Source organism: Ornithorhynchus anatinus, chromosome 1, assembly GCF_004115215.2.
Source record: "Ornithorhynchus anatinus isolate Pmale09 chromosome 1, mOrnAna1.pri.v4, whole genome shotgun sequence".
Lineage (NCBI taxonomy): Eukaryota > Metazoa > Chordata > Mammalia > Monotremata > Ornithorhynchidae > Ornithorhynchus > Ornithorhynchus anatinus.
This window is the reverse complement of record NC_041728.1, coordinates 56331967-56358201: the sequence shown is the minus strand read 5'-3', so window position 1 is coordinate 56358201 and position 26235 is coordinate 56331967. Positions and strand designations below refer to the sequence as shown.

The following is a 26235-nucleotide window of genomic DNA, read 5'->3' as shown; positions in this document are numbered from 1 at the left end:
TATGTCTATAATTTATTGATTTATATTAATGTCTGCTTCCCTACTAGACTATAAGCTCGTTGTGGGCAAGGGAACATGTCTATCAATTCTTTAGTATTGTATTCTCCCAAGTCCTTAATACAGTGCTCTGCATACAGTAAGTGCTCAGTAAATATCACTGATGCTGATGATAATGATGATATTGGTCAGGGAACATGTCTGTTAATTCTGTTGTATTGTACTCTCCCAAGTGCTTAGTACAGTGTTCTGCCCATGGTAAGTGCTCAATAAATGCCCCTGATTGATTGAAAATGGGGCTTACACAATTTATGATAAATAGCCCAGGGGTCTGGAAATGTATTGCTGGGTAAGTCTGCGGCTTAAGCTGTAAGTATGCACGGGTAACGTACCTGATTAATAATATTAATAATAATCATCATCATCATCGTAAGAGCACGGGCTTGGGAGTCAAAGATCATGGGTTCTAATCCCGGCTCTGCCACTTGTCTGTTGGGTGACCCTGGGCAAATCTCTTCACTTCTCTGGGCCTCAGTTACCTCATCTGTAAAATGGGGATTAACTGTGAGCCTCACATGGGACAACCTGATTACCCTGTATCTTCCCCAGCGCTTAGAACAGTGCTCTGCTCATAGTAAGAGCTTAACAAATACCAACATTATTATTAAAATAACTGTGGTATTTATTAAGCGCTTACTATGTGCCAGGCACAGTACTAAGTGCTGGGATGGATACAAGCAAATCAGGGTGGACACAGTCCATGTCCCACATGGGGCTCATAGTTTTTTAATCCTCAGTTTACAGATGAGGCAACGGAGGCCCAAGGTCACACAGCAGACAATTGGTGGAGCTTTCTGTCTCCGTGATTAAGTTGTTTTGTTTTTGTCCGTCTGTCTCCCCTGATTAGACTCTAAGCCCGTTAAAGGGCAGGGATTGTCTCTATCTGTTGTCGAATTGTACATTCCAAGCGCTTAGTACAGTGCTCTGCACATAGTAAGCGCTCAATAAACACTATTGAATGAATGAATGAACGAATGAATATCCACTACACCATACGGTCAATGGCAGATGGGGTTCCAGATATTAGTCCTTGGGGGTGAAGTCACTTTTCTAGAGGCAGGGATATGGACTGGTTTTTCCAGCACCTTGATACTATTCTACATCATACTCTGCTCTCCATTCATGTCTGACCAGCTCTGGTTGTTTCCTTGGAAAGTTCTGCTCTGTCGCTCCCCTGAGGTTACGTGAGTTGACTGAAAGTTTTTTCCTTTTTAAAGTTTTTCCACGTGCAGACATGACACATCCACTTAGAGGCCTCGTTAGCAGGGAGCGTCAATTCTTTTAAGCCTCAAAATTCTCAACCAGGACTCTACGACTTTGGGGAAAAAATCTATAGACTCCAGTTCTTTTTGGCTCAAACGAGTGCAAAGGATGTTGCTAGGTGGTTGACTTCCCCTATAACGTCTCCTGGTGCTGCATCCAGTGGGTGAGTCAAAACCAGACATACCTCCTATAAATTCACCATCTGTGTGCACTGTTTAATGCCCTCCTAAGCAACTAGTCACTGGTTGGTTCTAAATCTCTCTTCGCATCCCCTTGGGCCGATGGAATTTGGAATTGAAATCTTCATTTTCCAGTCAACAAGACCTCGGCAAGTGTGGTGATTTCCGTAGTTGTATCCAGTGGGGGAAAAGACAGAATCATGTCAGCCCAACTTTACTGTTGCAAGGAGAGTGAACATGTAGTGATTGTAATAGCATTTCCTGATGAGCATCCACCCAGCGCAGCACACTGCACTAAGCGCTTGGGAGGATATAGTAGAAATAAAAGACAAGTTCCCAGTCCACTTGTAGGACTCAGGGAGGGTGCAGAAAGGTGGCATCTCTGCTCCTAAGACCCATCTAGCTACTGTCACACAGCTGGGCTACAAAAGCGCGTGGCTCAGTGGAAAGAGCACAGGCTTAGGAGTCAGAGGTCATGGGTTCTAATCCCAGCTCTGCTACCTGTCAGCTGTGTGACTTTGGGCATGTCACTGAAGTTCTTGGTGCCTCAGTTACCTCATCTGTAAAATGGGGATTAAGACTTGTGAGCCTCACGGGGGACAACCTGATTACGCTGTATCTACCCCAGCGCTTAGAACAGTGCTCGGCACATAGTAAGTGCTTAACAAATACGAACATTATTATTATTTTTATAGCAGCAGTCAATCAATCAATAGATCAAGCAAGTAAGTAGTGGAGCATTGAGGACGCTAGAGGGGATTTCATGCCATGGTACCAAAGCCCGGTCTCACCAAAAGGTTAGTCGACCCCCTCCTACCAGCCCTCCGGGGGTGGGGGTCTAATTTAATTGCAATCAATTCTTAGTGATGGCATTTTGAGCGTATCATGGGGCAGACTTGTTCATATATCTGTTCTGTGTTTTCGAAGATGACGCAGGTGAGAGACGAGGTGCTAACTACAAGTGCCGATGTGCCTGAGAAGACCAGAGTGGTATCGACGTTCCCGCCTGAGTCGTTTACATCTAAAGATTGAACTTGGTTGGGTCAGTGTGGTTTTGTCCAACATCAGGCCTATCTCTGCTTTTGACTCTACCCCTTTATGCCCCTAGCTTTCCGAGTCTTTGCTAGGAGAGAGACCTGCCTCCTGATTTCTGCCCACCCTGTTTACGTGTTTGCTGCAGTGATTTCCCAGCAGTTCACCGATATAGTATGAGATTGAATCCACTCCTCCACTCCCGGCCCCCCATGCCTTTATAATATACTGGACAACAACGGTGTAGTTGGGGGTAAACTGTGTAGAATATGAATATCCTCTCATAAGGAGTAAGGAAAACGTTTGAAATAAGATTAGTCTTCATCCCAAAGAGTCCATTCTTTTAATCGACTGAAGAATAAGTGCCATAACAAAGGACAAGAAAGCACAGCTCTTTGGTCAAAGTATGGTTTTAACATCCAAGGTAAAACCAGTGGGCTTCTTTTCTGAAGACTCGTATGACAAAGCAAATTTCCTTTGGAACCGCTGTTTATAAATTTCCCAAACCTTCGCCCTGAAAAATTTCCCCACGAAAACATAAATTATGGGATTCAGACAACTGTTGATAAAAGACAAGAATGTGGATAATTGGATGCCAAGGTCAATGAAATCCTCCCAGAAACAGCCCTTCAAAACGTTCTTGCTAAACAAAAAGTCAAAGAAACTAAGTAAGTGATAAGGAGTCCAGCACAGAAGGAAAATCACCACCAGGGTGAGGATTAGCGTGGTGGCCTTGGAGTCTTTTGGTTCTCCAGACCTCTTGAGTTTGGAGTCCTCTCGCCCCCAGAGCGATGTGATGATCTGATAGTTGAAGAAGACGATCGCTAGCAGAGGGAGAACAAAGCCCAACACACTTAAGAAAATGATCTTGTAGTTGTTCCACGATGGGCTGGGGAAATCGAGGATGCAGGCCGAGACGTTCAGGTCTGGAAGGTGTTTCACCGATCGGAACACCATTGTCGGGATGCTAAGGAGTCCTCCCGCGAACCAGATGACCGCACAGATGATCTGAGCTCGCCTCCGGCTCCGCTTCCTTCTGCTCGTTATGGTGTGTACCAGAGCCCAGTATCGGTCCAAGCTGATGGCCACCACCAAGAAAATGGATGTGAACAAGTTGGCCTTGATGAGCCCGTTGATGCCACGGCAACCCGACTCCCCGAATATCCAGTTGAATTTATTCTTGATAGTCTTCGCCCAGATGGGCAAACTAATGACGAAGATCAAATCTGCAGCAGCCAGGTTAGCCAGGTAGATTTCTGCCACCGTCAGTCGGTTCTTGTGCAGGAGGAAGACAGACAGGACGAATATATTTCCGACCAGACCGAAAAAGAAGATGACAATGAGGGTGGGTGGCAGTCCTTCATATAAAACTTCCCACCATCCTGAAGACTCACAGGTGGTAGCATTTTCCCTGGGATCTTTGCTCTGGTTTGAGAAATTCAATCCAAGAGGGGCCCCCGTTGCCATGGAAATCAGCCTGAAATGTAGAGGCAGTTGAAAATCATTAATCTCTCAAACTTGATTGAGGAACGGAAACCAAAGGTGGAGAAAAGAAAGATCCATTTTTGTTCCCTAATCACGTAAATGATTCTCATTCTCCATGAGAAATTTTTTCTTGGGAACCCCTGGTCATTTTCCCTTCGATCTATAGACTGGGAACTCATCAGCAGAATTAAATGTATCGTGTCAAGCGATGGCTCTTTTCAGAAACCGTAACCAGTTTTTCTATGCTGTAATAGTAGAGTTCATTTTCCTTTCACATTTTTTTAGGATACAGAGATAGAAGAAGGTTAGTTTAGACTTTTCCCAAGCTTTGTCTTTAGGAGGTCTACTCAGTGGACGTCAGAATGTGGGGAAGGGGCCTCCATCTTGTCTTGTAATAACTGTGATATTTGTTAAGCGCTTACTTGTGTCAGGCACTATACTAAGTGCTAGGGTGGATGCAAACAATTCGGGTTAGGCACAGTCCCCGTCCTATCTGGGGCTCACAGTCTTAGTCCCCATTTTGCAGGTGAGGTAACTGAGGCCCAGAGAAGTGAAGTGATTTGCCCAAGGTCACCCAGCAGACAAGTGGCAGAGCAAGGATTAGAATCCATGACCTTCTGACTCCCAGGTATCCACTACACCATCCTGCTTCTACTAGATGAAACGCTTGGAAACAGCATGGGCTTGGGAGTCAGAGGTCATGGGTTCAAATCCTGGTTCAGCCACTTGTCAGCTGTGTGACTTTGGGCAAGTCACTTAACTTCTCTGTGCCTCAGTTACCCTATCTGTAAAATGGGGAATAAGACTGTGAGCACCACATAGGACAACCTGATCACCTTGTATCCTCCCCAGTGCTTAGAACAGTGCCTTGCACATAGTAAGTGCTTAACAAATGCCATAATTATTATTATTATTAATATTATTTATACTGTAAGCTCTTTGTGGGTAGGGAATGTTTCTACCAACTCTGTTATATTGTACTCTGCCAAACAGTACAGTGCTCTAAAATCAATCAGTCATATTAAGCACTTATTATGTGCAGAGCACTGTACTAAGTGCTTGGGAGAGCACAATACAACAGAATTAGCAGACAACTTCCCTGCCCATAAAGTATTTACAGTCTATAGCAGGAGACAGACATTAATATGAATAAATAATTTACAATACATGATTTAAAGACATGTATATATGTGCCGTGGGGTTGGGGGTTGGGTGAATATCAACTATCCAAAGGTCATAGATTGAAGTGCACCGATGACACAGAAGGGAGAGTGAGCCAGGGAAAAGAGGGCTTAATTGGAGAAAACCTCTTGGAGAAGAAGTGACCTTAAAAAAGCTTTGAAAGTAGACGGAGTGATGTCCTGGCAAATAAGGAGAGGAAGAGAGTTCCAGGCTAGGGGGAGGACACGGGGAAGGGGTTGGTGGTGAGATAGACAAGATAGGGGCACAGTGAATAAGCTCGTGCTAGAGGAGTGGAGTGTGCGGGCTGAGGTGAAGTAGGGAGGAATGAGCTGGGTGAGTGCTTTAAAACCAATGGAAAGGAATTTGGGTTTGATGCGGGGGCATACAGGCAGCCATTGGAGGTTACTGAGGAGCAAAGAGACACAATAAGCACTCAGTAAGTACCACTGATTGATTGATTGCATGGAGTAATGATATGCACCATTTCTTAAGGCTGATCAATAGCCTCTGAAACCCATTACCTCCCTCCTTGGATTTTATGCTGTGGGCTCCTCATGGGCAGGGAACATGACTTACAACTCTGTTGTATTGTCATTCATTCATTCATTCATTCATTCAATCATTCGTATTTATTGATCGCTTACTCTGTGCAGAGGACTGTTCTAAGCACTTGGGAGAGTATAATTCAACAATAAATAGACACATTCCCTGCCCACAACGAGTTTACAGTATAGAAGAGATGGTTGAACTGTCCTTGGGAAGTTGAGAGCGAAAAGGCCAGGGTCTAGGAGAGTCCTGAGGAGATAGATGGTTGAATTGTCCTTGGAGCCTTGGGAGTGAATAGGCCAGTGAATAGGAATAAACAGCTTGGGGGGGGGGGCTGAAGGCCGGCAGCTTCTGAAATGTAATAATGTTGTCCTCTACCAAACATCTATTACAGCGATCTGCACAGAGTAAGCACTCAATAAGTACCATTGGTTGACTAGACCGAGTATTAAAGGAGTGTATTGAGAAAAAGCATGTTTCTTTCAGAACAGGAATTCCTCTGTGGAAAGACAAAGTGATTTATTTCAGCTATTTGGCATCGATGCGGGAGGGACTCTGTTTTTTGAATGTCTGGTAAGTTCTGCGGTCTTCTTCAGCAGAACTAGTAGAGCTCAGTTTCCATCTAGGGCTTCAGCCGGAGGAATTTGGAAGCATTGATGTTTTCACACAGGAAGGTGTAGGTGTGCATTTTGCCAGTCAATCATATTTATTAAGCACTTACTCTGTGCAGAGCACTGTCCTAAGCTCTCGGAAGAGTGCCGTGTAACAATATAACAGATGCATTCCCTGCTCATGAATCAATCAGTGGTATTTATTGAGTGCTCACTGTGTGAGGAGCACTGTACTAAGCTCTTGGGAGAGTACAATAAGGTCCCTGCCCCCGAAAAGTTTCAGCTAAAAAGTCTTCATAATTTCATAATATCAGCACCATATACAATCTAAAATGAGTAGTGTGGCTGGGCTGAACTACCTCTATCATAAAACTTTCACCAAGACCTTTTTTGCCTGTGAGGGGTAGGCTAGGTTCTATTCAGAGCGGGAGAAGTTAATTCAGTCCACCATCCAGAAGTTGACCATGAATTGCAGTTAACATACAAGCTGACAGGCATATGCAAACAGATAGATGAACATCGTATGAATAAATACAAATCAATTTAAATAGAATTAAATATTCCTATTATTTACAAGCAAGGAGTACACTTTCCTGGAATAGAAGCATCCATTAGTCATTCCAATATTTCGCTCAATTTTCCTAATTCAGTAGATTAGTCTTTTTAGCTCTATTTAGAATCTTTTCTTTTAACACCTGCTCAATTAGGGACATTTTTATCATTAATGTGGGAGGTGATTCAGAGGGGTGAGGATAGGAGAATTGTTACCTTAGCCAATACATCAATTTCTTCAAGCTAGGGCTAATGGAGTTAGAGTACTATTAAATGATTAGTGTAAATTAATGCATAACTACTCCAAGAGATCCCTCTTAATGGCATATGTTAGTATGCAAAAAACACCCCAAATAATTAATAATCAAAAATTCTACAATAGAAAAAAATAGATTATTCATTTGACTCAGGTAAAGACCAATGGCACATTTTGCATTTTGATATATCATGATGTACAGATCGATTCTGGTTACAATACATCAATGAATCAGTAGATTATTTTACGTAGCGATCTTTTTAAAATACCATTTAGATAAATAACTCTGACCTCAAAAAAATTCCAAACTACCTCCCTAGAAAACAAAGCAAAATCAGTTTTAATAAAGAAAAGCAATCAACATCTGGAAGATAGAAAGTACTACATTTGAGAAATATATTTAGAGAGAATACTTTTTCTAACCTCCTGCCACCACAAACTGCTTTCCCCTGTATTTTCACTGAACTGAGATTTCAAATATGAAAAGAAAGCCAATTACTTACTCCATCACGAAATAAAACAGAATCAACCTCTAATCCTGTTGATTTTCTTTAATGCGAGAAATGAACTTGCGCACTACTTGCTTTGCTATGATTCTGGAAAGAAATTCGGGAATAGAATGATTTTCAATTTCTTAACCATAATGAGGTCATTCGTGGGGAAAAAAAAATGATACCCTCTAAGTTGAAATGAGAAGATTCACTGCTCCAGTAAAAATGTCGAGATGTCAGAGTTTTGTTTATCTGCTCTGACATCATTCGAAGTGAATGCTCCTCTCCTCATTTATCTCGGAGACACTTTGTAAAGTTCCGTACTGATGCATCTTCCATAACGTGGCCAAACAGATCGTTCCTAGATGTGTTTGAAACCCATTCCTGGCTTTTATTCCCTTGGAACGGCTCTCCCTGAACCCAACTTGTCATCCAGGCAGGACTGGGCATTCATTTTGGAAATTGATTAATAAAGGGGCATTTTGATAACATCAGGCAAATCTCTAGGACCTTAGCGTCACAGGAAATAGTCCCACTTAACTTCTGGCAGAGTCTATTGTTTTCATACTGACTGCAGAAATCTGGAACTTCCACACACTAATCGACTCTGGTTTTGACCTTACTGGGAAGTTTGGGTTTGGCGGGGCCGGGGCAGTGTGGAGGTGGGGTGGTGGGGTGGGAGCTTCCTATTGCACACAGGTGAAAGTAGAAATGTCCAGAATGAATCCACGGCTGGTTCACATCCCAGCCACCAGCTCTGTGCGGTCGATGGTGCCTTTGGCCAGTCGGCTTTGGGTTGCCGCTGCTGCTGTTTTGAATTCCAGAGTCACTCAGTTATATTTAGTGAGCGCTTTCTGTGTGCAGAGCACTGAGCTAAGTGCTTGGGAGCGTACAATGGAACAAGAAACGGACACATTCCCTGCCCACAACGAGTTTAGAGTCCAGAGAGACAGCCCTACACTGTTGGGGGTTGTGACCAACAATAGTAATAATAACAACAATTATTATTATTATGGCATTTGTTAAGCACTTACTATGTGCCAGGCACTGTACTAAATCACGGGGTGGATTCGAGTTAAATGGTTTGGACACAGTCCCTGTTCCACATGGAGTTTCCACTCTTAATCCCCATTTTACAGATGAGGTAACTGAGGCCCAGGTAAGTAAAGATACTTGCCCAAGGTCACCCAGAAGACAAGAGGCGGAGCCGGGATTAGAATCCTGTTGTTGGGCAGGGACTGTCTCTATCTCTTGCCGAACTGTACATTCCAAGCGCTTAGTACAGGGCTCTGCACACAGGAAGAGCTCAATAAATACAATGGAATGAATGAATGAACCCAGGTCCTTCTGACTCCCAGGCCATAGTGTAGTGGCTATGCTGCTTCTCCTACCCCATGTGCTGTGATGCCCGTGATCAAAGGAGCACAGCCCGTGTCTGAACACTGAATGAGTGGAGCCCCTGTTCTCTAAAATGGATGGCGGGAAGGTCGAACATGACAAAATGGTGGTTTATGTTGGGGTCGTTCCATTATTGATTGAGTTCCCGAGGACTTTCCGGTAGCAACTGTAGTCGCGGTCAATAGCTCTTTCCCGCCCCCGTATTGTCTCTGTCCCACTTGTCCACCCACGGAGGAGGTCCCTGACAGTTCTCTGGACGCAGTGTCTGCCGCAGCCAAGGTCACCCCCATCTGGAGCGGATCTGGCCGGGGAAGAGGGAGGGAGAGTAGAGCCAGATGGGAACAGCTGCCCTGGATGTGCATGGAGACCTCCTCCGGCTCAGAGAGGAAGCCTCCGCTCCATGTCTGGATCCATGGCTGGGCTCTGCTTACCCCACCTGTTTCCCTTCACTTCTGGCTTGGCTGTACTCAGCATAGCTGGTTAGTAATAATAATAACAATAATAATTGTGGTATTTGTTAAGTGCCTACTATGTGCTAGCGCTGGGGTGGATACAAGTTAATCAGTCCATATCCCACCTGTGGGGCTCACAGTCTCAATCCCCATTTTACAGATGAGGTAACTGAGGTTCAGAGGAGTGAAGGCATTTGCCCAAGGTCACCCAGCAGACAGTGGCAGACTGGGATTAGAACCCATGTCCCTCTGTCTCCCAACCCTGTGCTCTATTCCCTATACCATGCTGGGTGCCTTTGGTTTGCTTTTCTGTGTATTTGCATTTTCTGTGGCTATGGTTGGGCATTTTTAAATGCTAAATATAATAGTAATTATGGTATTTGTTAAGTGCTTATTATGTGCCAGGCACTATTCTAAACGCTGGGCTGCATACAAACAAATCGGGTTGGACACAGCCCCTGTCCCACGTGGAGCTCACAGTCTCAATCCCCATTTTACGGATGAGGTAACCGAGGCCTAGAGAATTAAAGTGACTTGCCCAAGGTCACACCGCAGACAAGTGATGGAGCAGGGATTAGAACTCATGACCTGCTGACTCCCAGGCCCGTGGTCTATCTACTATGCCATGCTGCTTCACTATTTGTTAAGTGCTTACTATATGCCAGTCACTGTACTAAGCATTGAGGTAAATACAAGCACTGAGGTAAATACGTTGGACACAGTCCCTGTCCCACACAGGGCTCACAATCTTAAACCCCATTTTACAGATCAGGAAACTGAGGCACAGAGAAGCGAAGTAACTTGCCTACTAAGGTCACACAGCAGACAAGTGGCAGAGCTGGGATTAGAACCCAGCTCCTTCTGTCTCCCAGGCCCGTGCTCTATCCACAAGAGCATCCTGCTTTTTGTTCCCAATTTTTTTGCCAGAAACCCTGCCCCCAGAAAGCAACAGCATTCACTGAGCGCCTTCTTCGGGCCAAACACTGTACTAAATGCTTGGGAAGGTGCAGCAAGAATGAGTACAGCAGTGGCTTGGTTTCCACGGGGGGTTGGTTGGAGAAAGCCCTGCGAATGAAGCAGTGTTGCTTAGTGGAAAGAACATGGGCTTGAGAGTCGGAAGTCCTGGGTTCCAATCCCAGCTCTGCCAATTGCCTAATTTACTGGACAAGTCACTTAACTTCTCTGTCCCTCAGTTTCCTTTTCTGTTAATCGGGGATTAAACGCCTCTTCGCCCTCCTACTTAGACTGTGAGTCCTAAGTGGGAAAGTGACTATGTCTGATCTGATTAATTTGTATCTACCCCAGCACTTAGAACAGTGCTTGACACAAAATGCTTAATAAATGCCCTTATTATGATGTTGATGATAATGATGAGAAACTGTCTATAGCCGCTAAGTTCTTTTTTAATTATCCAAACTCTCCGTGGTTCTGGTATTCATTCCTTCCATCGTATTTATTGAGAGGTCACTCTGTGATAAACGCTACTAAGCTCAACACTGTACTAAGCTTTTGGGAGAGTACAATACAATGGCAAACGGCCCACGGTGAGCTCTCCGAACTAAGCCTAGTTCCAGATAATTAACGTCCAGACAGAAAATCTTTTCTCTTCAGTACCAGACCTTAACGTGACTCCCAAGTCTTAATGACCGGTATGTTGCTCTCTCCTTCTCCTTCGAACTTTAATCCAAGAGCAAGTGCCGGAATCCCATCCCTCTCCCCCTCTCTCCCTTGATCCCCAGATGCCGGCAGAAAGTTCTTCCCAACCATCCCCTAGAAAACAACCCTCTTTAAGCATCCACAGAATCTGACCTGAGTGAAACATCCCATTGGCATCAAGTAAAGATTGAGAGAGACCTTTCCAGCCCCAATTTCTACCCCTCGAGGAACCTGGATACTTTTTCTGTTTTGCTCTTGAGCTGAAAGAAAATCTTACCTTCTCTGGGAACACTAACTCTCCATTCTCCTCCAGAAAGAACACTACCAAGTGACTGATGTTCAGAAGTGTGGAAATAGCCCAGAAATACAGGTAGTCGAATAAACGTTGCTTGAAATTGTTGCTTGTTGCTTGCACACGAAATTTCTCCAGAATTCTCTGACTTGCCAATTCCCTCACAGCTTAGCAGAAAATGAACAACACAGTGGCTCCTTTCTCGTGCCTCACCCAGGACTGACGAGTCTCCTCTCCCATCTTCCACTCTAGATAATTTGAAGTGATTGCATACAGACTGTGGTGTTGCCCGTACCCATCCAGAGTCTGACTGATTGCCAACAAAAACCAGAATCTGACCCTTTGCCCTTCTAAGACTGCCCTGACTGACTGAAACATTGCCACCAACCCCCTTTTACTTTTGAATCAACAAAAACGGGGATCCAGACTGCACTGGCACCTTCTTCTGTACACAGTTTTCACTTTAACATTTTTTTTTTTGTCATCCTCATGCTCCGGAGGCAAAATTGCTTGGTTTATGTTCTCCCAGAGTTTTCTAAAACATAGGCTGATTTTGAAGACATTCCCCTTTCTTTTGACACGGTTAAGCAGTTCTTTCTCAGTAGTGAATGTTAATAATTGTGGTATTCGTTAAATGCTCACTGTGTCAAGCACTGGGGTTAGATACAAGGTAATCGGGTCAATTACATTCTCTGCCATATGTGGAGCTCACAGTTTAACTAGCAGAGAGCAGGGTGGCTCGGTGGGAAGAGCCTGGGCTTAGGAGTCAGAGTCATGGGTTCGACTCCCCGCTCTGCCACTTGTCAGCTGTGTGACTGTGGGCAAGTCACTTCACTTCTCTGAGCCTCAGTTATCTCATCTGGAAAATGGGGATTAACTGTGAGCCTCACATGGGACAACCTGATGACCCTGTATCTACCCCAGCGCCTAGAACAGTGCTCTGCACATAGTAAACGGTTAACAAATACCAACATTATTAACCTCCCATCCTACAGATAAGGAAACTGAGACACAGAGAAGTTATATGACTTGCCCAAAGTTACAAAATAGGGAAGTAACAGAGCCAGGATTAGAACCTAAGTCCTTTGACTCCCAGGACCATGTTCTGTTCCCAAGACCACATTGGTTCCCAGGTTTCCTAGTGTATGTGATTTCTTTTTCCAAGAGTCAAACAATGTTGGGATAATGGAACTGTTTCTTAGCAAATTCTGAGGCCCTTGCTAAGGGAAAAGGGACTACAGGACAAGGGATGGATTTCTTGGTGAAAGAACAATCATTATGATTGTTACTTACCTGTATTTGATTGTTAGTTGTCCCTGGGGATGTTTGTCAAAGAACCTTAATGGGGATATACAAGGGGATCTATAAAACTTTTCCTGAAAATAGTGGTGACATTTGGACTCACTTACATTCATCTCTTCCATCTAAGTGAGCAGCACCCTTGGCCGAGGTGCATAAGGGTTCGTGTGTTCTTCCAATGAGGGCACAAGACACGGACTTTGCCATCTGGCCTAAGATAGGCGAGATGGGCTGGAGCTACTTCCCGGGACTGCTGCGGCTGCTGTCTTGGTGGTGGTGGGAGAAGATGGTAGTCCAAGCTTTAGCAGTGGCAGATTTACAGAAGCTGGCACTCTTCTCATCCCTCAATCATCCAGGTTGACTGGGTGGGCCTGGGCAAGATGGGCACCCAGCTCATCTCACTGGACTCTGGGTCAGAGAGAGAGGGACCTCCAGTTTGGTCCTGGACCTCAAGGTGGGTGGGAGGACCTGGAAAGGAGCAAAAAAATGGAGTCTACACCTTGGGCCACTTCAGGCTCCAAGGGGCACATAGGGTGGGCTACCTATGGTTAGTTACGGTTGGTTGAGTCCCAGGCCTAGTAGGAAGAGCACGGGCCTGGGATTCAGAGGAGCGGGATTCTAATCCCAGTTACTTGTCTTCTGTGTGATTTTAGGCAAGTCATCTTATTTCTCTGTGCCTCAAGTTCCTCATCTGTAAAATGGGGATTAAATATCTGTTCTTCCTCCTCTTCAGACTGTTAGTCCCATATGGGACAGGGCTTAATAATAATAATTGTGGCATTTGTTAAGCCACAGTTTTGTGCCCAGCACTATGCAGGTACAAGATAACCAGTTTGGATACCATCCCTATCCCAAGTCTGTAAGCTTGTTGTGGGCAGGGAATGTGTTTATTTATTGTTGTATTGTGCTCTCCCAACAGCTTAGTAGAGTGCTCTGCATACAGTAAGTGCTTAATAAATCCCATCGACTGATGAATGAATGAACTTTACAGACAAGAGACCTGAGGCACAAAGAAGCCAAGTGACTTGTCCAGGCAACTGGGATTAGAACCCAGATTCCCTGACTTTCAGGGCCCTGCTCTTTCCATTAAGCCATGCTACTTCTCAGCATGTATCTGTTCTAATTTTCTTGTCTCTACCCCACGCTAAGCACAGTGTTTGGCCCACAGCAGTGCTCATATCCTGACAACTTGATCCTGCCCAGACCAATTTGTGGATCCAATTCTATCCAGACTGAAGCATGCTCTGTAAAGAATGACTGTTCTTCATTTGGGTAATGAAAACGTACAGTATAGGAGACCTGACTGTAGCATTTAAGAGTGTTTTACCCATTCAAGTTGGTGCTAGGGCTCAAGCATTTAGAAAGTTTGCTACAAGGAAGTTTAACTGGTCAGTTTCCTTATCAAAGGTCTTTTGTATGATTTGGCAGGGTGTGGGGAGAGGGGTGTGTGTGTGTGTGTGCTTGTGTGTGTGTGAGCATGCACAGCTGCATGGATCCCGCCAGAGCCTCACAGAGAGGAACCTGGCTCCTTAACTGGTAACCTCAGATCGCCAGCAAGAACCCCATCACTACCGGCTCTGACTTGCATTTCCCCCGTTCAACAGAACCTTGGAACAAGAGGAAATTGATTTGGTTTATTGTAAATAAGCATTTTACTGATTTAATAGAGCAGTCTCTGCTGTTCTGTTTTATATCACTAAAATAGTTTAATTACTTGGGTGTTTTCAGCCTTAATCCCTGAGGTAATTTTTTTCACTCTGGGTGAAATCTTGAAAAGCAAATGAATAATTACATTCCATTGCGACAGGAGAAATTCAGGTTAGACAGGAGGAAAAAACGCCCTGGCCACGAGGGTGATTAATCACTAGAACTGGATGCCCCAGGCGATTTTGAAATCTCCTCCTCCGGAAATCCCAACAGGGGTTGGAGACCTACCTGCTGTCCATGCTGGTTTAACTGGGAGCCCTGCTGGTGGCTGAAGTGACTTTTGGAAATTCTCAAGCTCTAAGAGTCTCATATCTCTGACATTGCTAATATCTAATGGTGCCCGAGGGTCAGAGAGGGATGCTATTTGGGAAGCTCAGAAGTGGAATTAAACATATCAAATTTCTGTAAAAGAATCAGACCCTGTCGCCTGGGTCTCCAACATCTACTGGCGCCGCCTGGTTCAACTGGTTTCCTCCACAGAGCTATTTTTTCAGAGACCAAGCAACCAACAAGGTTTTAAAACAGTCTAAACTTTATATTTGGACAGCTTTCCCTAGACTTGAATTATCAATTGTGTATTCAGTGTGGTACCTCCACATAAAAACCTCTGTACAGTGCTCCTGATTAGCAAGGGCAAATGCTCGAGCACCAAGACTTACTCCATTTTAACTTCAATTAAACTCATTTTAGCCTTGACCACACCTTCCCTCAGACTGTAAACTCGTTGTGGTGAGGGAAGGCGTTCGCTAACTCGGTTGAATCGTTCCCTCGCAAGCTCTTAGTATAGTGAATGCTCTGCACATAGTAAGCGCTCAGTAAATACCACTGCTTGATTGATTCCCCTGGTCTTTATTAGCGGGCTTTCCCAATCAGCCCCATCTGGTAAGAAATACAGGCCACCCACACCAGACCCAGTTTTACTGCCAAGCTTCAATTTACCTTCATGAGGTCCAGGAGAAGTCTGTTCCCAAAGGTTGTCCAGCCAGAGAAGACCACGGGTTCCCAGCGGCCTCCTGGTTCATGTGAATTTGCTCAGCAAAGAGCTAAACTCAGGCAGATTCTTTCGAGATGTCATCTCCACTTAACTGTGAGTGCTCTGTGTTTTGGCACTTTTTTTAAGCCTCTTTGCATTTACTCATGCTAACATCTCTGATATTTTGTTGGTAGTCCTGTGGTTTTTCTGAATGCCTTACTGTTATGAAAACCCTTGAGTCATGAAACAAGTCTGATTTTGATAGAGCTTTTGTGAATAGTAAGGTTTAGCTTTCCTGTGCACACGCCAAGAGAAAGGAGCTAAACTTGACTCATTCATTCATCATCCTCCTTGAATTACCCAACAGTTATGGGTGTGTATCACTGGGTAAACCTGGACTCCATTAAATGTCTTAAAAAGTAGATTTGCTTCCTAAATGCTGAACTCTTTTAACAATCAATTATACTTATTGAACCCTTATTATGTGCAGAACACTGTTTTAAGTGCTTGGGAGAGTACAATACAACAGAATTAGCAGATACATCCCGTGCCCACGACCAGCTTACGGTCTAGAAGGGGAGATAGGCATTGATATGGATAAATAAGTAATTTGTAATATATAATTTGAAGATATGTACATAAGTGCTGTGGGTTTAGGGGTGGAGCGGATATCAAATGTCTAATGGTCACAGATTGAAGTGCATAGACAACACAGAAGGGAGAGTGAGTTGGGGAGAAGAAGGCTTAATTGGGGAAGCCCTTCTGGAGAAGATATGTCCTTAGTAATGCTTTGAATATTGAGAGCGTGGTGGTCTGGAGTATATGGAGAGGGAGGGAGTTCCAGGCTAGGGGGAGAACATGTGAAAGGGGCCTGCGATGAGATGAGAATGAGGCAGAGTGAGTAACCTGGTGCTAGACGAACCGAGTTTGCGGGCTGGGCTGTAGTAGGATTTTAATGAGGTGAGGTAGGATGGGGCAAGCTGATTGAGTGCTTTAAAGCCAATAAGTAAGGAGTTTCAGTTTCACGCGGAGGTATAAGCGCCGCCATTGGAAGTTCTTGAGAAGCAGAATGGTTAGACTATAAGCCCGTTTTTGGACAGTGATTTTCTCTATCTGTTGTCCAATTGTACATTGCAAGTACTTAGTACAGTGCTCTGCACACAGCACTCAATAAATACGATTGAATGAATGTAGCAGAGAGAGCATGGGCCTGGAAGTCAGAAGGTTATGTGTTCTAATCCCTGCTCTTCCACTTGTCTGCTGTGTGACCCTGAGCAAGTCACTTCATTTCTCTGTGTCTCAATTACATCTGTAAAATGGAGATTGAGACCATGAGCCCTGCGTGGGACAGGGACTATGTCCAACCCACTTTGCTTATATCCACTCCAATGCTTAGTACAGTGCCTGGCACAGAGTAAGCACTTAACAAATGCCACAGTAATTATTAGGATTATTGAGGAGTGGGGAGAAAAGAACTGAATGTTGTAAAAAAGTGATTCAAGCAGCAGAGTGAAGTAGGAGTGGGGAGAGACTGGAGCCTGGGAGGTCAGCGAGGAGGCAGATGCAGTATTCAAGATGGGATACGGTAAGTGCTTGGATCAGCTTGGAAGCAGTTTGGATGGAGACGTAAGGGCAGATTTTAGCAGTGCTGACAAGGTAGAATTGACAGGTTTTGGTGAAAGATTGAATATGCGGGTGGAATGAGATAGATGAATTGAGAATACCAAGGTTACAAGCTTGGGAGGTAGGGAGGATAGTGATGTTAGCAAAGGATGGGAATGACAGGAGAAGGACAGCATTTAGGTGGGAAGATAAGGAGTTCAGTTTGGGATATGTTCAATTTGAGGTATCAGTGGGACATCCAAATAGATATGTCTTCCTTGTTACTGTAGGGAATATAGGGAGAGTTAGAGAGGGTGGAGGAGGGGGAGGCAGGCGGTGTTGGAGAGGAGCTGGGGAGATTTTAGGGAGATCATGCCTTATGGTTTCAATTTTATTGATGACGTATGTAGCCAGGTCAATAGGGGAAAGAGATGATGGGGATGCAGGGACAGGAGGTTTGAGGAGGGAGTTGAATGTCTAACAGGGAGCAGTGGGTATGGGAGTGAACTAGGAAGAAGTATTGTTGCCGATCGGCGGAGAGGGCCGAATTGAAACAGATAAGAATGAACTTCAGGTGGACAAATCAGAGACATGTCTGGATTTCCTTCAGTAGCGCTCTGCAGATTGTGCAGATCTCATGATTATTTTGATTTTGTTTTAAATCTGTTTAACTCCAAATACTTCCCGTAGAAGATTTAAGAACTTGAGGCATATTTGAAATAAGTACTAAGAGTTGTACTATGTATTGAGGATTCTGGGGTAGGGAATCCTCCGTCAGGAAGGTACCCAGCTCTCTGAATAAGGAAAAAATAAAATAAAATTCTGGGTGCTCTACCACACTCTGCCTAAAAGGAGGATTTTTTTTTAAGTAAGGATGCATTCCTGGTTGCCTCTGAAAGGGTAGGGGTGTTCTGTTGTGTTAATTGTTAATTGTTGTGTTCTGTTGAGAAGCAGCGTGGCTCAGTGGAAAGAGCACGGGCTTTGGAGTCAGAGGTCATGGGTTCGAATCCCGGCTCTGCCACTTGTCAGCTGTGTGACTGTGGGCAAGTCACTTCACTTCTCTGTGCCTCAGTTACCTCATCTGTAAAATGGGGATTAAGACTGTGAGCCCCAAGTGGGACAACCTGATTTCCCTGTGTCCACCCCAGCGCTTAGCACAGCGCTCTGCACATAGTAAGCGCTTAACAAATACCAACATTATTAATGCTTCAGTTATGGGAGTAATGAGGAGACGTGTATATGCTTGAAGGGTGGAAGAGATGAACAACATTTTCTTAAGCTATTCTTAAGACTGCGGAAGGTCCATAGTATTGCCACTGGGTGATGGAGAGTGGTGAGGAAGTGAAGAGAGAGCTGAAAATGAAAACTAAGTTCTGTCCTACTCCACAGGCATAGTATTGGGAAATGAGAAGCAGTGTTGCCTACTGGATAGAGCACAGGCAGGCCTGGGAGTCAGAAGGACCAGGGTTCTAATCCCACCTCTGCCACTTGTCTGCTGTGACCTTGGGCATGTCACTTCACTTCTCTGTGCCTCAGTTCCTTCATCTGTAAAATGGGCATTAATTCCGTGAGCCGCCTGTGGGACACGGACCGCGTCCAACCTCATTAACTTGTACCTACCCCAGCACTTAGTATAGTGTCTGGCTCATAGAGCTTAAATATCAAAAGAAAAAACGGGGGGACCATCTAGTCACCCCAAATAAGGACACATTGGAGAAGGAAGAGGGCTCTTCTCCCACTTGTTTCTGTGTGACCTTTAAACTTGGATTTGCAACCCCACAGCTCTTAAGCACTCATCTGTAATTTATTTATAGTAATGTCCATCTCCCCCTCTAGATTATAAGCTCAGTGTGTGCAGGGAACGTGTCCACCAACTTTGTTATACTGTACTCTGCCAAGTACTTAGTACAGTGCTCTGCACACAGTAAGCATTCAATAAATACTACTGATTGATCGATTCTCTTTTGTCCCAGTATCAAGGCAAGGAAGGTGTCCGAATATATTTTCTCAGATGAGTTAGGAAGGGAAATTAGTGTGGTTGGGGAAGAGAGGATGCTTTGTAGAAGGATCTAAATACTTCCTCCTGAGAAGGAATCAGAATTTTTTACATGCTAATCATGTGGTCTGATGACCTTTAAGAAAGGCTCACACCTATCCTTACTTTCTAATTCTATTTATCTATTTTGATGCTATTGATGTCTATCTACTTGTTTTGATTTGTTGTCAGCTCCCCCTTCTAGACTGTGAGCCCGTTGTTGGGTAGGGATTGTCTCTGTTGCCAAATAGTAGTTTCCAAGCGCTGAGTCCAGTGCTCTGCACACAGCAAGCACTCAATAAATATGATTGAATGAATGAATGAAGAATCAGTGGCTATCTGATCAACTATTTAATGGTTTCAGAAAGAGGCCCCATGGTAGAAAATGAGAGAAATGAATGTGACCTTTTAAAAAAAAATGGTATTTGCTAAGTGCTCTCTAAGTGGCAAGCACTGTTCTGAGCAGTGAGTGCTATTCTGAGTGCTGCTGAGTGCAATGCTAGTTAATTGGGTCGGACACAATCCCTTTCGCTAAGTTTTTCACTCCCATTTTACAGTTGAGAAAATGGAGGCACAAATGAAGTTAAGTGATTTGCCCAAGTCATACAGCAGGTAAGTGGCAGAGCCAGGTTTAGAACTCAGATCCGGCTAACTCCTAGGCTCATCCTTTTTCCAGTAGGCCTCGGCGACTTGCAACTCCATGACTTTCTTGCCTGGACTTCCCTCACAACACATGGCCGGAGACCTGTTGTGCAACATGGGTCGTGGCTGACTCATGCTGGCTTAATGACCAGTTTCCCAACTGACTTCAGACTGGGCATTAATTAGTGCCAGGGCTTGCCAAGTCATAGCCTTGGCCTCTCTAGGCTTTCCCATTCAGCTCTGATAGTAAATAGAAAATCAGTAATCTGGGCTGGTAAACTTCTTTGATATTGTAAACCGCTAAACCATTCAGTATCACACTGCACTATTTTAGACTGACTTCTCAAATAAGCTTTGTTATGATGGTATATGGGGCGGCATTATTGTTTCTGGTAACACAAGCACACTTTTGAAGTTTTTCCAAATTTAAAATGTAACACTCTTTAATCATTATCATCCCAGTGCCTTTCCTTTATAAATTAAGCCGTGCTTCAGACATATTATCTATATTCTCTCTCTCTCTCACTCCATGAATGAAATGGAAATAGTTTGCCTTAGGGAAACAAGTTGTGATTAATAAAGAGACAGGAGGTATAAATTGCTCAAGTGCTGTAGGCTATTGTAATCTTCATGAATTAAAGATGCAGCACCCACTTAGTCGAAAACATCACAATACCTGTGCACTGTTTTTCCGTCATTCCAATGTATCTCAGTAATTAGAAGATATGCTTTGAACTCTGCATTAAGGCCCCGAAGGAGGTAATGGTGATAGGTTTCTTCCTGGGGGTATATTAATTCCTCTGGCTTCCAATGAGATTAACGCAAATTGAAAGAAAGCTTTTCAAAGTTGTGGTTCACTGAACTCCCGGATGGAGGTCTCCAGCAGATGAGTTCGTGTGAGGATGAAAAAGCTTTGGCTGGTTCAGTGGATTCTTCTAGTTCAGGCATTGTCAGAGCCAGCACACTGACCGCAGAGTGGCACCCCAGGCTCTTCTGCTGGACCCACCAGCTCCCCTTCCCTGTCCTCTCCCACACCTCCCACCCAATTCCCCGGTACAGTGGTCAGGGTGACTTCTCCAGCTCTGAGCAGTTCAGGCTCCATCATGTGCCTCAGGTGCCCCTTGGCTGACCTGTGACCTCCACAACTCTCCTCAGTGGTCACGTCTCCATAGCCATGACACTCTGGCAAGAGAAGGGTCCCAAGTCAGTGGCCCCAGTGACAGGGGAGTGTCCAGGCTCTGTGGAACCTCAAAGTCAGGGGAAAAGCTATGGCTCTCAAGCAATAGGAAGTGACTGGTGAGGCCCCTGGGGGCAGATATGCACCCCGACCAGTCCCATCTTTCCTCCCACCCTCAGAAATGGCAAAGGTGGGGGAGAAATCTGACCGAGGCCTAATTCTAGAGCAAATTAGCAAGGTAGAGAGAGGAAATCAAGTGCAATTTGATCATTTACTCTCTTGACTTTTTATGTAACAAACATATGCATGGTTACTAAAGACAGTCCTCTTATATTCTTAGTTTGGTGACGAAGCCTTGACTGGGAGTCTGGGTACCTGGGTTTAATAATAATAATGATAATAAGTGTGGTATTTGTTAAGTGCTTACTATGTGCCAGGCACTGTACTACATTCCGGGGTGGATACAAGCAAATCGGGTTGGACACAATCCCTGTCCCATGTGGGGCTCCCAATCTCAATCCCCATTTTAGAGATGAGGGAACTGAGGCCCAGAGAAGGGAAGTGACTTGCCCAAGGTCACACAGCAGACATGTGGCGGAGCCAGGAATAGAACCCATAACTTTATGACTCCCAGCCCTATGCTCTATCTACTACACCATGCTGCTTCTTAATCCCCAGGCCTTTTGTTTGGTTTTATACTGGGCAGTCCAGTTTACAGCTGCCCTGTCCCCTCTCTGGTGCCAAGAGCTTTTATGTTTGGAAGCTGTGTGACTTAGCAAATAGAGCACAGGCCTGGGAGTCAGAAGGACCTGGGTTCTAATCCCCGCTCTGCCACTTGTCTGCTGTGTTACCTTGGGAAAATAATTTCATTTCTCTGTGCCTTAGTTATTTCATCTGTAAAATAGGGATTAAGGCTGTGCCCCCTGGTGGAACGCGGACTGTGTCCAGCCCAATTTGCTTGTATCTACCCTGGCACTTAGTACAGTGCCTGAAACATAGTAAATGCTTAACAGATACCACTGTTGCCACATTAATCCAAGCACTTATCCTATCCCACCTTGTTTACTGTATCAGCCTCCTTGCCAACCTCCCTGCCTCCTGTCTCTCCCCATTCTAGTAGTACATACTTCATTCTGCGGCCCAGATAATTTTTCTACAAAATAAAGACTCTGTTTCCCCACTCCTCAAGAACCTCCAGTAGTTGCCCATCCACCTCCACATCAAACAAAGACTCCTCACCATTGACTTTAAAGCAATCCATCACCTTGGCCCTTCCTACCTCTCTACTCTCCTACTACAACCCAACCCGCACACTTCACTCCTCTAATACTAACCTTCTCACTGTACTTCAGTCTTGTCTATCTTGCCACCGACCTCTCACCCATGTCCTGCCTCTGGCCTGGAACACCCTCCCTCCTGACACAATTACTCTCTCCACATCCTTATTGTAGACACATCTCCTCCAAGAGGCCTTCCCTGACTAAGCCCTCCTTTCCCCTTCTCCCTCTTCTTTCTGTATCACCCTGACTTGCTCTCTTTATTCATCTACCTTCCCAGTCCCACAAAACTTATGTACATAACTGCAATTTATTTATATTAATGTCTGTCTCCCCCTCTAGAATATAAACTTGCTGTGGGCAGGGAATCTGTCTATTCATTGTTATATTGTATTCTCCGAAGCACTTAGCCACAATGCTTTGCACGCGGTAATGGTTCAATAAATACGATTGAATAAATGAAGTGAGTGAATGAATATTATTAAAAACTGGAACTTGCTGATGGAAATCAGATAAACATTCCCAACTTTGTTCCTCAGGGAAAAAAAATGAAACAAAACACTGACTACATACATACAGTGGATATATACAAATATATATATATATGTACACGTATGTATATATACACATAGGAAGAGAGAAATATACATTTGGCAATATGTACATGTTTTAGCCTTTGTTCTCCCCTCACCCCCTCCCACCCACAACACCTCTGTGTCTACTTACAGAATATTCTTGCCTAATTGCCTTACTTTCTGTGAATGGTTCAACATTGTTCCGATTCCCTAGCAGAGGTGTTTTGGATGGGGTGAAACTGTAAGGTGAGAGCTAGCCCAATTGATCAGGCTGCCCTGCCCTTTCCGACCTGGGAAAGCAGAGTGTGACTTTGGGGTGACGCGTCTACTGCAGCGGGCCCCAGTCGGGAACTGCCCAGACTCGTTTCTGCTTGCTGAGCCCCTTCGTGTTTGGAGTCAGGTGAGGGAAGACGCCTGGCAATCAACTCGTGCTGTCTCCTCAACCCTTGCTGCAAAGGAAGAGAATAAATGAGATCCACTAGACTGGAAGCTCCTTGTTGGCAGGGATCATGTCTACCAACTCAATAAAGACGATCGAATGAATGAATGAACTCTAATAATAATAATAGTTGTAGTGTTTGTTAAGCGCTTACTATGTGCCAGGCACTGTACTAAGCACTGGGATGGGTACAAACAGATTGGGTTGGAATCAGTCCCTGTCCCTCGTGGGGCTCACAGTCTCAATCCCCATTTTACAGATGAGGGAACTGAGGCACAGAGAAGTGAAGAGACTTGCCCAAAGTCCCACAGCAGAGAAGTGGCAGAGCCGGGCTTAAAACCCAGGATCTTCTGACTCTTCAAACCCAGGACCTTCTGACTCCCAGCCCCGTGCTCTCTCCACTACACCATGCCGCTTCTCTATCGTAGCACTTAATGCAGTGCTCTGTGCAGAGTAAGGACTCAATAATTATCACTGATTGAGTTTTGTAGTGTTTTTTTCCCCCTTCCATTAATCCATCCCTCTCAGGCGTACTTTGCCTATCTTTGGGCATCAGATTTGTCACATTCGAAATCAGAAAAAGTCATCTCACTGCCAGAGAAACAGCACAAAAGTCCTACGCGAGTGGGTCATTTGCCAGAGTCGGATTAGGCTTAACCCCTTACCTCTCCAGCCCAGTTCCAAAACTGAAAAGATTAGCTCTAAGTAGAGCAGATCTTTCTCAGACATATCTTATCCGAATGATTCTACTCCCATTTTTCCTTCCACTTTGGAAAACCCTTCTCGTACCCTTCGATTTATCTTTCAAGCCCAGTGCTGCCGAGGTGAGTGCGATAATACTGGCCTTCACTGTCATTATACAGCTGCTTTACAGAGGCAGACATCCACCTTTGTTGGTGTAAAACTTTTCTCAGAAGTCATTGCTCTAAAGAGTCAAGAAACCAGAGGAAAGAGGTCAGGCAAGGAAATGCTGGTTCCCTGGAGTGAGGGATGTAGGGACTCCGGTAGTTCGCTCCACCCCGTTGTCAGTCTCTAGCGTGTTGGTGAGTGATCAGTGAGGGTGGTTCTTTTCCCGGTGAGTGGATGGAACGGATAAACGTGAAGTGTCCTGCACCGACGCTTGAGGAGACTGTGCAAACAGTTCAGGTGAGGGGAAATTCACTGCTTGGCCGGGCAGTCAGCCCGGCTGCTTGTGATTTTGGATGTCCATGGAGATGGAGGTTCTCAAGGTGCCCATGGAGTTCTCTAGCTGGTTGCCGTCCCCCGTGCACCTCCCCATTTTGAGCAACCTCCTGTAGACCTCCTTGGACTTCTTCCGGAAACGCTTTCCCACGATGACGTAAACCAGGGGGTTCAGGAAGCTGTTGCTGTAAGCCATGTAGGTCCCCACCTGCGTGAATATATCGATGGCCATATCTACAGAGCAGCCCGTTATGATTTTCAGTCGGAAGAGGGTGTCCAGAAAGGTGCTGATCTGGAAGGGGAGCCAGCAGATGACAAACAGCAGGAGGACGGAGAGAACCAGAACGGTGGCCTTCTTCTCCGTCTGGATCTCCTTGAACTTCTGCATCTCGTTGTGCTGCAGGACTCTTATGATTTGGGCCGAGCAGAAGCCGATCACGCAGAGGGGGAGCAGGAAGCCCACCATGTTCAGGAGGGTGTTGGTGAAAATCTCCCAGTTCTTGGAGGGGTAGTTGATCACGCAGGCCAGTATGCCCTCATTCTCCAGGTAGTTCAGCTTCCTGAACACGATCATCGGCGAGCTCAACAACAGGCTGCAGAGCCAGATCAAAACGCTATAGGTTTTCGCCCCCCGAACCCTCCTCAGACGCCCCAGAGACATCGTCTTCACCAGGGCCAGGTAGCGGTCCACGCTCACCAGCATCAGGAAGCAGATGCTGCTGTATAAGTTCATGCTCACGAGGCAGTTGACCGTGCGGCAGAGGAACTCCCCGAAGGGCCAGTTGAACCTATTTGCGATGTTCATGGCCCAGAAGGGCAGACTGCAGGATAGGATCAGGTCGGCGGCCGCCAGGTTCCCCAGGTAGATCTCGGCCACGGTGCAGCTACTCTTGTGGAAGCAGAAGACGCTGAGAACGAAAATGTTCTCTATGGCCGCCAGCATGAAGATGAACCAGAGGAAGGGGGGCTGGATCTTGGCCATCAGAGTCATGTAATGAGGGAACGGGCATTCGCTGCTATTGGTGGCATTTAGAGAAGAGTCGTTGATTCCGGCGGAAACGTTGGCCATGAAGTGGGCCATTTTGGGACTGAAAAATAGGGGAAAAGGGGATCATTTCGCTTGGTGACCACAAGAAAATGGGGATCAGTCGGCGGGTCCCCAAAGTGTGTTTTTAGGGGCGTCTTCCTCTGGGCATCAGGGTTGCTCTAGCCAAGGTGGGAAATAAACATTTGCTCAGGGTCCACTGCTGACCTGCCACAGCTCCGGTGGGCTTCTGGGACTATCTTGGGGGCTCTCTGGTCCACCTCCCCCTATTTTACTTCAGCGGCACTAGCTCCTGTGGGCTTCTGGGACACTCCTGGGGGCTCTCTGGGTCTTATTCCCTCTTCCTTTCCCTGTCTTACCTCAGAGGCACTACTACTCGTATCTAAAGGTGGCCTGGCAGCTTGAGGGGAGTTCAAGTCCGTGAGGTACAAGGGTGGGTAGGCAATGAAGAGAACAGATAGGGGCTGAACTCCAGGCTGGGGGTGGTGGGACAGGTAACTGTTTAAATGTTATTATTTTGTTTTGGCAAGGCAATGAAAGATCAGTCTAGCATCCTGGACTCCTGTTAACAGAGTTGACAAACAGGAAAGATTCTGAGGCGGTGGGGACCCGCGGCTGAGGAGAGCCACAGTAGGAGCAGCCATCTCATTGTAATCTGTTAAACAGGAAAAGGAAAGTGTGTGTGGGGAGGGAGTGGATCAGTAGAAAGGGCACATGGCTGGGAGTCAGGACACCTGGGTTCTGACCCTGGCCCTGCCTCTTGTCTGCTGGGTGATCCTGGCCAAGTGACTTATCTTCTACGTGTCTCAGTTTCCTCAATTGAAAAATAA

The 26235-nt window shown here is 45.4% G+C and overlaps 2 protein-coding genes across 3 annotated transcripts in view; both read right to left on the bottom strand.

Moving 5' to 3' along the window:
• Window positions 1–2856: 2856 nt before the first annotated feature.
• Window positions 2857–26235, bottom strand: part of BDKRB1 (bradykinin receptor B1) — a 60863-nt gene continuing 37484 nt past the window's right edge. Inside the window, exons 1-2 of one of the 2 annotated variants that reach the window (XM_007669362.3) lie at window positions 11438–11844; window positions 2857–4008 (exon numbers count right to left, since the gene is read on the bottom strand). In XM_007669362.3, the coding sequence (XP_007667552.1) occupies window positions 2931–3998 (1068 nt within the window). In that variant the 5' untranslated portion in view covers window positions 3999–4008; window positions 11438–11844 and the 3' untranslated portion in view covers window positions 2857–2930. Of the gene's footprint in view, window positions 4009–11437; window positions 11845–26235 lie in introns of those variants that run through there. The other variant, XM_007669361.4, reaches the window with a different exon arrangement.
• The window catches only part of BDKRB2 (bradykinin receptor B2), a 40054-nt gene continuing 37444 nt past the window's right edge, over window positions 23626–26235 (bottom strand). The window contains exon 2 of the mRNA XM_001511921.5: window positions 23626–25448. Within this exon, the coding sequence (XP_001511971.1) occupies window positions 24356–25441 (1086 nt within the window). The 5' untranslated portion in view covers window positions 25442–25448 and the 3' untranslated portion in view covers window positions 23626–24355. The remainder of the gene's footprint in view (window positions 25449–26235) is intronic.